General features: G+C 39.8%; 1 protein-coding gene across 2 annotated transcripts in view; it reads right to left on the bottom strand.

Annotated features, from left to right (window-relative positions):
• The window catches only part of ppp1r16b (protein phosphatase 1, regulatory subunit 16B), an 89,615-nt gene that overhangs the window by 18,736 nt on the left and 56,105 nt on the right, over nt 1–14,774 (bottom strand). For both annotated transcript variants that reach the window (XM_067586840.1, XM_067586841.1), the window contains exon 3: nt 9,087–9,157. In XM_067586840.1, the coding sequence (XP_067442941.1) occupies nt 9,087–9,157 (71 nt within the window). The remainder of the gene's footprint in view (nt 1–9,086; nt 9,158–14,774) is intronic.

Below are 14,774 nucleotides of genomic sequence, written 5' to 3'. Positions count from 1 at the left end.
GAGAACACAGGAAGCCACTTTGGACAAAGTCATTCTGACATCTCAGCCATTGTGTGGGTTGTTGTTTGGATTCAAGACAAAACTGGAAATACACCCATAACTCACACCCATCAACAGAGACAGATAGAGACAGACAGAGCGGGACGGAGAGTGTTTTCCTTGTTAAACTGGGTGTGATTACAGGGTGGGGAGGAAGGAGACTTTTCCATAAAAAGCATCCTCCAATCTAGCTGCAGACTGTCAGCAGTGGCAGTTTTCCCCATCAGAGCTAATTGGTGTGAGTGTGGCCGTGCAATGCGGTGCTGAATAAATACGAAACCAACAGAGAAGACAAAAGAGGAAAAACAACATGCTGCAATGAGATGACATGATGCTAAAACACTAAATTACTTTGTCACGGAAGGTAATCCTTGTTGCTAAATATGAGAGGGGCATCGCAGCATCTCGAGAGACTTTGTTATTATTTATGCTGGTAAAGTTGTAGGTTTGAATCTAATTCATGGCATCTGCTGCATGTTATCAAGCCTCCCATCTTACCCATCACTCCACAGTATATGCAGCATATTAAAAGGGAAGAAATATTGAGATCAGAAAGTCACAAAAAAAATTCCTTTTTTGTACCAAGAAACAGCTGCATATTTTTACAAAAGAGCATCTTCACTTTGGTGAGAAACCACCGGAGTGTTGTCACTTCTCTGCTCTGCTTTGAAATGAAAATGAGGCATCTGTCATGATTAAATGTAAAATCTCTGATGACAAAATGACTGTTGTTAATCCCATTATGAAGTCCACTGATTGAATGTCCTCTATTGAAGATTAAACAATGAGAGGGGAAAGAAAGATGGAGAGATTGGTAATAAATGGTAAATAGAGATAAGGAATTTAAAAAAATAAATAAATTAGTCCACTTTGTAAGCCACTTGTCTTGCTCAGGGTTGCAGGAACTGGCAGATTTTCCCAGCATGCAATGTGCAAGAGGTGAGGTGCACCCTATTACAGGGCTTATACACATTCATTTCACCTATTCACCTAGTCTTTGGACTGTGCGATTGAGTGCTACACATTTCCAAATTATTCTGACAAGTATTCTGAACGCTCTCTACATGTGTTATTATTCACTTACTGTTTACAAAGAAACTGTCGACATACCTGAGCCTTGACCTGAAGTCTGAGTCTAATATGAAGGAGATGAATAAAAAAAAACAACATGAATGGATGAACGCATAGATTCACTGAGATGTACAGAGCAGTATTTTCCAGTGTAGCTCCTGTACTGTGGGTTTCTCTTGCAGTTGTAGATCTCACCAAAAGTCTTGCCCTTTTCAAATGTGGGACACACGACGTCGCTGGGTTCGTCTGCCGTTGCCTTTATGTTAATCTGACAACATAAGATTCAGACTTGTGTGGAAAGTGTTACAGAAATGTCACTGGATGCGACCTAGTAGATTTGCTGTCATGACTTTTGCATAAAAAGTGACTTAACTGCTTATTCACACATGGGATCAAAAAGTAAAACTTGTGCATGTTTGAAAAGGACTCCTGACTGCTTTTCTCTCCCGCCAGGTAGTTAGTTAGTAAGTAGTTAGGTAGTTATCTTGAGGCTGATGTACAAATTAAGTGTCTGACTAGATGGCTGAAACAAAAACTATCAGGGCTCTGTGAGCCTCCTGAGGATCAGGAGTAAAAGTCATTGATTTAGAGTTGCTGTTATTGTATTGGGTGATAATGATTTGCTTTCCCCTAAAAAACAACTCCATATGGTAGATGCTCACCATATAAACCTAGAGAAGTTGATGTGTGGAGAGCATTGGGGTTTTTGTTTTTTTTTGATGGATTTACATAGAGGATGAGCTGAAATGCACTCTCTAGAGGTTTCTAGTATCTGTGAGTAGGAGCGAGAGCAAAGCAGGCTAATACAGAGGAGAGACACAATGAATATAAACCCAGATGGAAACGCTAAGAAAAAGAAGGGAGGCAGATCAGACAACAGTTACTTTGGAAAATACAAAGAACTACAGACTCTTCTTCATCGTCTTAGTATCATCTTTTAGATATAGGTTGCATTTTAAGGTGATTTTAGAACAATTAAGAACAACAGACTGCAAAGAATAGAAACTAACCCTATTTTTAACACAAGAGAACAGAAAAACAATTAAACATAGTGGCAAATAAATGTTATTTCTCAACAAATATCCTTATAGCGATGCATACTTCAAATTTTATCAGTGCCGAGAGTATTCCAGCTAGCAAGAGCTGAACACAGGCACTGTTGTTTTGTGACAAGGCTCTGAAATTATTTAATGGTTGAGACGTAACCTTTGGTACCACATACATCTCTGCCGACCTTAAAGGAAAACCTCAATTTCTCTTCTCAGTCACCTGCACTCTGTCTCTGACTTCCTGCAGTCTGAAAAAACCTGAATGCTTTAACAACAATAAAAAAAACTTTTAAACCACACTGACGTAGTGTGCATTCTCTGGAATTTTATAGCTTCGACTGCCAATGCTACTCAGATAAGGAAGGTCTGACTGAGGAGTGTGGAGGGGGGAGTACATAAAATTAATATACAACACAAGAGAGGAAATGAAATTACTGCACAGATGCAAAAGACAGATAGCAGGAAGACCGATTAGCGGTGATATAGATGCACAGAAAGAACACAAGTAGCTGACAAACATCCTCTGAGGTATTCACACCACCTTAGTCGTGGTGAAGCATACGTACATTCATCAGATACACCGTGTTTAACAGGCTTACATGAGAATTGTTATACATGTTTAGGATAGAGAAAGAGAGAAGAGTATGACATGCAACAAAGGCGACTGGAATTAAACCGGGAACACTGCGTTTTATGCAGTGTGCATCTTAACCACTCGTCCACTGGACGCCCCGTCCTAACTTTTTTTTTTTTTGGTGGCGGAGGTTAAGAGATTGAGGAGAGATCCTTTTGATATGTATATGAGAGGAAAAAGAGCTATATGATACTTAAAGCAGGCACACAGCATGAATAGAGGTCCTAGTCACAAAGCACAGAAGGAGGTACGCTTAGAGGTTTCTTGTTTTTTTTTTTTCTGATGCAAATCTTTTCTGAGGAACTCTGCACAGACTTAGTGTGAAAAGATTATGTATGATGCTCAAATGAGGAAGGTAAGATAGACATAATGAACAAGACAGAACAAAGTGTCTGTCGCCTTCTTCACAGGATGCCAAAAGCAGAAGTAGCACTCTGTGGAGGCTGGTTGTTCGTGTCAACTACGTCCGGTTTCGTGATGTCTAAAGAAGAGCAATGGAAATAAATTCACAAGAAAAAGACAAAAGGAGCGCAAGTGACATTTCCTTGTTATACTGTGTGTGTGAGGGTATTAAATCGGCAAATTGAACATCTTGTTACATGGATATGGTACTGTAATTCACAGAGCAAGTTATGGATTTCATTTCCTCTCTGAGTCTGATAATTGGCAAGCTTGAAGTTATTATTTAATAAAAATGAGCAGCCTCATAAAACTGACAAGAACAAGGCTCTTAAGAGACATACCAGCTTGTCAAAGACATCGGATACCCTGATGGATTAGCTAACATCTAAAGCTCCAGCCTGCAGCAGTGGCATGACAGATGTCTTCAGAAAAACCCGAGAGACTGCAACCTACACACTAACAACTAGGCTAATCTCCTAACCTCCTTCTGAATAAACCCACACACTTCAGCCCACCTGCTAGCTGACTGCTAGGCTAATCTCTTTTTCTCTGGAAACAAAAAACCCCCCCAAAAAACCAAATATACATTTGCACCCACATCCTAACTCGACACTAAACTAAGCTCCTAGGCTTGCCCTATAGACCCCTTGTATACCACCTCCACCCCTCTTGTCTTGGCAACAAGACAATGAAGCAAGCAAGGAAATAATGTGTCTTTCATGAAAACTATTCACACAGGGACAGTAGTGTGGCTCTGACAAAGGCCCAGATTATCCCATGTTACTGGAACACAACAACAACAACAGTCTTGCTGGGATCTGTGAGTGGGCTGAGAGGACTGTGGTTCGAGGTTGAGGAGCAAAATGACAAGGAAATAAGGCTGAGACTTTGACTGAATGGCTAGCCTGAAATTTGATCAGGGCGAGTGCCAGGAGGGCTGTTGGTGACAGCGCTGGCACTGAAACTGAAATACTGAGAAGTTAAGCGACCAAGACCGGAACCAGGAGAGTAGAGCTTTAAATTTTACCAGCGCTGAAAGGACTAATGCAAATCAATTAGACAAGACTGGATTGGGCATAAAGATGTCAGTGTCTGAGTGAAGAAACTCAAGAGGCCAAGTTCAGCTGTAGAGAATTAGTCCTAAAAGGCTAAATGAATTGAATCGAGGCTGTGACAAGCAGCTGGGACATCAGAGGAAAACGGTGTGCAACATGTGCTGAGGATTTCTGGGCTCAGGTAAAATTTTAACCACTGTTGCATGTTATTTCCTCCCCTTTCCTCTTGTGCGTCAGTATTAAATCATATCCCTGAAGAATAAATGAAAGCACATTAATAAGAAACAGGTTCTATGCAAGACTAGAATGGTAATACCAGGGTTATTTCTAAATCGTGGGAGCTGAGTGTAAGAACATGGTAAGCGCTGAGATGCTGTCAGGTCTGAGTTTAAGGGCCTCAAAGGCTGAAATAATGAAGAGCTGACTGACTGATGAAAAGTCTGGAACCACGCAGGAATGTCGTCTCATAACTTCACAGCTCGACATGATCAAATCCTGCAGATGATCATTACAGCACGGCGAGTTAAAAGCCGGCCTCTGTCATCTCTGCATAAATATTTGAGTGGTTCGAATCGTTGAAGTAAATGTTTTTAAATGTGACTCCAGCAGTCTTGTTGATGTTCTGGTGCCATTGTGTCCACTCAGTCACAGCTGGGTCCTGCAGCAAAGTCCAAGAACTCAGAGCGAGATAACAGCTGCAATTCGCCCAAGTATGGGTCAACACGAGGCAGGTGTGTTTGGAATCGTTCGCTGGCAAGGATATTGTTTTCCTCTGTGTTAGACGGCGTTCAGTCCAAAATGACGTCTGTGTTTCACTTCAGGTTCCGGTAGGTTTTCCACAGGTCCGTTTTGGATCGGGTCTGAGATTTTGGACCCGTGGAGACCTCTAATTTGAAGGCTTATCAGCTCGAAACATTCAACAGCGGTTAATTATGAGTTTTGTTTGCTTGAAACTAACCAGGAAATGTTGTCTGACTACGTGTAAAGATAAAATTGTTTATACCTGTGGCCATTTGGATTTGTTGCCATAGAGAGGGACAAGACGTGATAAATCGCCACAAATGGGATTAACAGAAAACACTTTGGGACAGTCTCTCCTGGAAGGCATTCATGGTGTTGCACTCGCTTGTAGACATGAAAATTGACAGAAGAAATTGTGTGAAGAATGAAAAAAGGAAGCTTTAGAGAGAAGTTTCACACCTCAGTACCTAAAGTTGGCGTTTATTGTCAAACGCAGTCTCCCCCGATTCCAACATCGGGAAAGTGTGGGAGAGGAGGGTTTCAGAAGCTGTTTGATGATCAGAGAAGCATATCGAGGCCATAATACTATGAGGGAGGATTTCTATAACTGAGAGGTAAACAGTAGAATGACTTCATTCTGATTACAAAGGAAGCTACTTTGAATGCGTGTGTGTCGAATGCACGTATCTGACTGGCCGATGCAGCATCTTGCCGGATGATGTTGGGTAGCTCTGTGGAAAAAGTTGAACTAGATTCAACCTTTTTGTGTTGGAGAACAGTGCATTTTTTGCCTGAGTCCTCTGTGTTTAGACCCCAACGTTTCCAACACAGTGGTCTCGGTTGCATATTTTGACGCAGTGCTAACGATGGTCCCGACAAAACCTTACACACATTTAAACACAGTCTTGTTATTGAACAAAAAGACTTTATTTATCCATCGCATCACCCCGATATGAACTAGCCAACTAACTATAGAAAATTATACATTCTCTATCAGAACTGAAGCTATCAAGGTGCTTTCACGACACATTAACTTCTTTTCAAAGACTGATAGTAAATATTGAAGTGTGTGTAGGTGTGTGAGTGTGTGTGCATGCTCTGGTTCACACTCACACACACACACACAGAGCCCCTTCAAGCCATCTATTGATGAATGACTCATATCGGTGAGGCGAGACTAACCTTAGATAGGTATGACATCTCATTTAGAGAAATATCAGCACTGCTTTCTTTCATTTATCTCAGCCTCTGCTATATGGTGTGTGTGTGTGTTCTGTAGGTATGTTCTCTTTCTATGTCTATATTCTAGTTTCTATGTCTGTCCTTAATCTAGCTTCTGGCACACAGGACAAATAATACACTACGAGCACAAGTGTGTGCGTGTGTGTGTGTGTGCGCACAAGTATGAATTCCTCATGTGTGTTTCCATACTGTGTCCCCATCTTCCTGTGTATGTGTGTGGTGGTATTTGTCAAGTCATAGCACAAGTGAAAAGGTCTCGAAGACACGGTGCACGCTGACCGATCCAAATAGCAGATTAGCAGGTGTACACACACACACACACACACACACACACACACACACACACACACACACACACACAGAAAGCCGAAAGGTCAATCTGATCTTTGGCAACCGACGGCCCGCAGCTTTTAAAACACCAGCCACACCGGTGGTGACTGATAGACTTCAATTTTCTCTTCCCCTGTTCATTTCACTGCCTCCCAGCAGGAGCCTGAATATTAGGCTTTAAGAAGCCGAGAGGGAAAGAGAGACGGCCGTGTTAGCTGAGGCAGAGCGAAAAGAGGCGAGACACACAGGAAGAGAAGGAGAGAGTACATGAAGTATTGGAGGTATAGTGAAACTGTAGAAAGAGATAAATGAGAAGAAGAGGCAGCAGGGAGGATGAGAGACGAAAAGCAGAGCAGGAACTGATACAAGAAATGAGCATCAAATCCATTTGGAATGTTTTAAGATGGAGTGCCATCCTTCATGAAGTCTCATTTGTTTTCATTTTACTTTAAAATGCGACTCCACTTCAGGGGTTATGCAAACTTGGTATCTTTTTCACTGTCAACATCTCTTTCTCTGCCAATAAAGATGCCATCCAGATCTCGATGTGGGTTTTTGGACTGCAATAAAATTCTGAGTTTACTCTTTGAGCTACTCCAGCAATTGACATTTTAGTGTAGTAGAGACAAACAAAATGGTTTAATGGTTGTTTTCTTCAGCGTCTCCCACCTGTAACAGGTGAACCTGCACTGTCAGCAACTGCAGCAGCTTTGTGCGGTCTGCTTGAGTAGTCAACCGTTACCTGAAATATACAAATCTGTCACTGCCGAATCCCCCTGAGGAATGTGCTTAGTTCAGCTCAAAGATCAGATCAGTTTGAGAATGATTTGATGGTTATACTTGAGAAACTTTGTCTGTTTAGGTTACCTGGAGTCTAAACAGATGTTTGTACACTGAAAAGTGGGCATTTTCAAACCTATAGTTTGTTTACTCTGGTTCAATCAGGGGATGAGTTGGTAAACTTGGAGCATTTTTCCCTTGGTTCGGTTTCTTTTCACATAGAGAAAAATCAAAGCGAACCAAGATGTGTCACTACAAGCCACGCAAGAACGTTCACTCTGCTTATTGGTCAGCTGTGTCGTGGGCAGGAATAAGAACATGAACACTGGAAGAGAAGGTCCTGAAGAAGGTCCTCTGGCCAAATACAACGTTCTTTGCTCCGCTCGTCTTGGTCGGACCTCAATTTATTCTCTAGCTGGTTGCTAGCATGGTCTGAAAATGCCCGTAGTCACTTCATGCAGTTTGGGTGGACGGAATAACTATCCGATCTGAAAAAAGCTAGCTGTACAGTAAATGCATCCAAGAAGCATTCGAGATGGAGTGAAATTTAATTGGTCAAACCCATTCAAGCCAGATGTTGAAAAGGTGTAGATGCATCTGTCTGGTGAAGACACGTACGTACAGCTTGTTACGGAAGGCGTAGCGAGTTGTTATATCATTTATTTGACCCTTGATCAGTTTGACCATTGAATGATCTGTATGATGTGTTTGTGTGAGTTTATGGATAGTTGGTCGCAAGCTAGCTGTTATTACTAACTGTTCATTGTTGCAACTAAGCTGCAGAAGTGAACGAGCCATTATTCTTTTGGCAATTTTGGTGGTTACAAAACAGTTTCAGGCGCATTGAAATGCTCCACTGAGCTGGAGAGATGCCATCATTCATTTGTAGCCCAGGAAAACCAAAACATATTGCAATCAGATTTGTGATCTGTCCAACAGCGAAGCATCAGTGGGAATGAAAGTGTCATAAATCTGATCTGGATTTTATTCATATACTGTATGAGACAGACTAAATGAAAGTGTAAATGGAGCTAGGATATAGTGGCAAGAACTGGATGTAATCCAAAAGACTGAAGGAAAAAATATTAAATCAAGGTTGGTTGATTTGTGATGAAATGAGACATGTAATGATCCATTATTTACACAGACAACTGAGCAGTTTTGAGAGCAAAAACATCTCAAGGCATTGATTTGGATGAGGTGGAAAGCTTTGATTATCATGCCAGTAATGTATCCAATTAGCAAGTGAAAATAGGCCTGATCTCCTCTATCAATTTCCTTCATCAAAATGGACAAATATCCCCAATACTGAACTCATTTCCTCCCTATTAAAAATCATTTTTCAGTCTCACAAAACGTCAAGATTGTATTCTGCACAAGGCCTTTAATTCCAACCCCTGCAAACTAATCACACAGGGAAATGATTTAATTATATTTCAACGACAGAGACAGTGGTGGTAAGGCTGGATTTGATTAATAAAAGTTTTAAAAGAATAGAGTCCTGAAGTTTTACTGCCTGACCAAAGATCCATTGAGGCAAAACAAGGAGATTTTGTCCTTATCAGCTTCAGGAAAGACAGAGGCTCATCAGTGCTCCAGTTTCAGACGAAAATACTGCCATGAATGTTTTGAATGACCCATAAATACTACAACTTTAGATACATTTTCTTTGTCTGTGAGAGAGACAGATCATAGTAAAAGACAAAAGGTGGAAACTGACAAAACACAGTCAGTTAATCTCACCTGATGCAGAGCGGTGAGACCATCTTCGTTGCAGAGGTCTGGACCCACGTTGTTCTTCAGCAGGTAGCGTACTGGTGGAAAGAAAGATGGAGAAACACTTTAATGAAGGTGGAAGTCTGGGAAATAGTTGTATTTATACACAGTATTTCTTTCAGCTGGCTTGAATAACTGCATTTCCTTTTACAAATTAAACTAGATTTAGAGGTCTCACTTATCTGCATGCTTCACTCGCACGAATAAAATACTGCCACCAGTTGCAGGTTAAGAGGCACGCACATGTTGCAGTTATAATCAATATTGCAGAAAGAATAGGATGTTCTGCCTACTGAAAACAAAACGGACGTAGGATAAAAGCATGATAAGCTTCCAAACTATCCCATTCCTCTTAATTGCTCACACAGCCTGCAGGTGCACCTCAATTAACCTTTTGTTACTCTGTGACATCACCAATCAATTTGCGATCCATTAATCAAACGGCATCACCGTGATGCATCCCTGCAGGAACCTCAATCTCTCAAAACATCAGCCCTGCCAGGATGTTACCCAACTGACCTTGGGAAAATATGGATGAACGGTGAGTGACGGTAAGGGAGGTGGGGGAGGGGAAGGGAGGTGGGGATTGCTCATAGAGGATGATGTAATGATGCTTTGGATTACACTGTTTGTCTGCCTCATAGTACAAAACAGATAAACCCCTCCTGAACCCTGATTCATTAAATATCAGCTATCACAATCTGCACTCAGGACAGCTGCCCCAACGCTAAAACTGCTAAACCTGCCGGCCTGAGCAGGAAGTGCTGGTGGCACGTAGGGCTCCTCTCCAAGTCATTATTATCCCCTGTTTTTGGCTCCGTCGCCATCTGCCTTTATTTCACAGAGACAAAAAAACTCCCCCACACAGAACCAGCAGATAAATCAGGTTATGAAGACTGAAAGAGATGAGATTTGGGATGATAATTATCACATCTGTCCCTTACACTGACTGAAAAACAATCATGTACACACGAACTAGATACACCAACATGTATGCGCACAGATACAAACACACCTGCAAGTCCAGACAGCTGGAAAAACAGCACAGACATTGATCTATGTATAAAATTGAACAGTAAATGCTGTATTTTCTGCATTTCTATACATTTATCCATGTAGCTAATCAGATACGATAAAACTGGTTATTGTGCTTATAATGGTAAAATCATGTTTAGGTTCCTCTATAGAGACCTGATACTTTATGACTGATGTCTTATTTATACCTTTACTAAAAGTGTCTTTGATTTAAGTTCAATTCTAGCATGTTTTTAGGAGAATATTAAGTGTAAATAAAAACATAGATTAAAAATATGCAGAGGACATGGCAGCCCCGAGTGGTATGTGCAGGCTGCTTAGGGCCACAACAACCTCAATTAATAAGATACGACAGCCTCTTTGCCTGAGAGGTGAACTGCTAGTAAAGTTCAATTGCTGTGAGCACATGGTAAGGCCCACCCAGATGAGTGTATCAACATTTTCACCTCTTTTCCTGCATCTGGATTTTGTCGGCTGGACAGTCAGACAACTTTGTTTAGAGATATTTTAGTCAATAAATCAAACTGAGATTGTAAAAGTGCATGTTCCCCCCATCCTCAGTGGAAATTACACTTTGTATAAAACACATAAATTGGTGCTGATCCATACAGACACACATATATTATGATGCTATCATAATCCTTTATTGTTCATGTATATGGCTCTTTGTTTCCAGTACATGCAGCTTTGGGCTCCTTGGCACGCCATGTTCGCACCATTTTCAAAATTCAAGCACCCATTGTGTGAGAAAGTAAATGGCGTATGGAAAGCAAGAGCTGCACCTGGTGTCCTTTTTTCAGAACTCTTTCTCAAGTTAAGAACAGTTCGAGCTCCTCGAGGAGTGCACGTGCTATGAACTGCATTTTTATGTGACAGCTAATAAAGACAAGTATGCTAGAGAGGCAGGTCATGACAGCAAGAGGAAGGTTAGTATTTATGCACAGCATAGGAGTTTTGTCCAAGTGAGGGTTAGATGGAGGTTTGTGCATTGTGCAATCCTCAAAATGTGGCAGAGAGAGTGATTCTTCTATAATAGCACAGAAGCCATCACCAGCCTAATTCTATCATCCCACTTCCTGAATCATGCATCTATTAGATCTCTATTAGGCCTATGATAAGCATCACTGTCATCAACATCTAACTGTGATATTTCACTTTGCCTGAACATTTTCAGTTTTATCATGACCATCTACAACACAGCAGATCAGCGACAGTAACGTCACCAACATCAGCTGCCTTTATTCCAAATTCCAAAGCCAGCAAACCAAACAAAATGAGCTGCTGCAGCCGCCCGGAGCAGCCAAAACTGATGGTTTACTGCATAAACGGTAAACCATCCAGTAAGAGTTAAGCGAGGGAAGCGGTGAAATATTACAGTGAGCGCAGAGAGAAATGGACCCAGGTTACACAGTGCAAGCTCAGACTCACTGCATCATCACACACCATCTCTGCTTTCCTCTGTGTATTTGGGGTGTTGATATACATGAACAGTATAAAAGCTGGACTGTAAACAACACATCTTAATGGAACCACTAAGACCATTTTTGCAGCTGATGAAAGCTGTATCCTCCACCATTTACCATTTTCTTGTATTTACATTAGGGCTGAGCAATATATCGATATTGATATCAGGATATGAGACTAGATATCATCTTCAATTTTAGATATTGTAATATTGTGAAATGGAAAATGTTGTCTTTTGCTGGTTTTAAAGGCTGCATTACAGTAAAGTGATGTAATTTTCTGAACTTATCAGACTGTTCTGTATCCATTTAGTCATTATATCCACATTACTGATGATTATTATCAAAAATCTCATTGCATAAATATTTTGTGAACGCTCCAATAGTCATTCCTACAATATTGTTGCTATATATATATATATATATATATATATATATATATATATATATATTGATATTGAGGTATTTGGTCAAAAAATATTGTGATATTTGATTTTGTCCATATTGCACAGCCCTAATTTACATACAAATGTTTTTCTGTACTGTGGTATCTAAATGTCATGTTTAGCTACATAAGTGGATTATAACTGAATTTAAAATGCCTTGAAAACTGCATTTAATAAAAATCCATTTCGGAGGATGTGACAAGCACAAGGTTTCCTGAAAATAATTGATTGCATTTTTTTTTTTAATATCTTTTTGCCCACAGGAAGCCAGTGCATGTTCCAGTCACTTTGTAACACTCAATAAATGGCTATGGTATTTATTTCTAATACAAGTACATGAAAAGCCTGAATTAACAACCATAAGTAACAGTACTAAAAGGAATGTGATACATTTTTCAGTCCTACTTATCTAACTGATGTTAGATACAGTCCACTCTCTTACGGTCCACACGACAGACAGTCTGCTCTTCTGAGAAATATCTGATTTAAAGCCAAAGAATGCCTCTATCACACCACAGTTTTATGTACAGCAAGGAAGTAAACAAGCCATTGCAGGACCAATAGGCTTAGGAATTCTTTTGTTCCAGCTGCCATTGGCCTTTTAAACAACACACTGTAATTATCACATTGTATGTTATGTTGTATTTATTGCCTTTCATACTTAATGTGTTTTGTTGTATTTATTGTTTGGTGTGATGTTTGTGTGGTACTGCTGGCTGTACAACAAATTGCCCCTCAGGGATAATAAAGATTTTCTTGAACCTTGAAACTTGTCTGTGAAATAATGAGATAAGGATAAAGGAGGTTTAAGTGCTGATGTTGGCTGCGATGACAAAGCCAGAACAGCTGTGTACTGTAGGCACCGTCTCCTCCTTTTTTAATTAAGAAAAAACCCTTGAACAGAGTGAACAATTGATAATTCAGATGTAAATGCACTTAGGATGTAATGAAGATGAAAAGAAGAAGATGCACTTATCACGCATTGAGCCTCTAATATATTCAATCCACTGTTGCATCTACAGAAAACAAACAGATTGAACTATTTTCATTTGTGCTTTCCTTTTTGTTGCTGCTTCTTAAAATTTACTGGAGGAAATTAATTACTACAGCAGTGAGTCGCAGATTTCAGGAGGTCATGATAGAATTTTACTGATTTTTCAAAGTATTACATTCACCTTTTTCTCGCCCCCCGTACACGAGGATGTCAAAGTTCAGCAGCTGTTGAGCAACACTTCAACTGATGGGGATTCTGTGTTTTGCACAAAAATGCTTCAGTAACAAAGACACTTACTATAACAGGAGCTTGAATCATGCTTTTTGGTTGAATATGGTCACATGTTAAATAAAGAAAATATCTCAGAATAATCAGAATCTGCTGATTAGTCAAGTATGCAAGCATACAAAGAACGTGTCTTGGCATTTGCTTTCACAAACGCAACATATAAAAATAAAAATAAAACAAGCGTGAGGTAATAATAATAATAATAATAATGAAATAAAGAAAGTAGGACTAAAATTAAATGAAAAAATGTAAATTTAAAATCTATTTACAGAATGGAATAATAATAGTTTTGAAATGGGATATAAAACTTGAAATCAACCTCTATGATTCATACTGGATATTTTCAGTTTTCAATGCCATTTTTTATATTTTTGATCAAATGTCGTAAGGTATAAATAAATAAATGTGGCCACATCAAGTGCTGGAAGAAGGCCTCCGTTTTTCCATCCACAAGATGATTTATTACAGTCATGTCATCAGCCACCTGTCTGTCAACGAGCACTACAGCTGCTGGAGCTTCACTCTCAATAGAAGACGCAGAGACAGGCTGAAGGACCTCCATTATATGCACACACATGCTACTGATGTCCTCATGTCTGTGATCAGACAAACACATACACACACACAAGTAAAAGACACATATCATAAAGTAGCACAGAACCTGTCAAATGTCCATACAAACAGATTCATCACTGCCCCAGGTTCATTCTGCTAACACTGCCAATGCTTCTACTGAGGATCAATGGCTAAATTAGTTATGAGGTATGAAATAAATACTGCATCTGTCTTGACATAACTCCTTTATTTAGAAAGACAGCGTTAAACAGATTGTCTCTGTACTTTCTATAGGATGCGACAACAACATATGACAAGTAATATCCTGACACTGTTCCTTCTGACCAGTTATTACAGGGACTCCTTTAGTTTAGATGGACATCATGATACACAGAAATCTATGAGGCTTTGAGAATCTGAAATGGATGCAACAGCAAAGCTCTTTAGCAGTTGATGTCTTGCATTTGATAAATTACATGTTGCAGCTTAACACACTACATGATGCACCCAGCCGTTCCTGTCATTCTTCGTATTTTAGAAAGAAAATGGACATTAAAGACAATGATCATCTGTCCAAAACATCAGCAAATGTCAAGTTTTGATCCTACAATTTGTCTCAAAACCTGTCTTTATAAACTCCTATCATTGACAATCTTTATCAGAGGCAAAGTAAACCACAATCCTTCAGCACAAAAGTATATAAAAAAGGATGTAACAAAGAAAATAACGCAAAATAGTGGACAAACACATTAGGGAAATAAATCACAAAACATAAAATGTTAAAAATATAAAGCAAACTAAACAACCTCATCTAGTCAAAGCCACCAACATAAAGAACATCTCTACAAGTATTTACATTATTATTGTCATTGTT

Source organism: Thunnus thynnus, chromosome 4, assembly GCF_963924715.1.
Source record: "Thunnus thynnus chromosome 4, fThuThy2.1, whole genome shotgun sequence".
Classification (NCBI taxonomy): domain Eukaryota; kingdom Metazoa; phylum Chordata; class Actinopteri; order Scombriformes; family Scombridae; genus Thunnus; species Thunnus thynnus.
The sequence above is the reverse complement of the archived record's forward strand: the minus strand, read 5'-3'. Positions and strand labels throughout refer to the sequence as shown.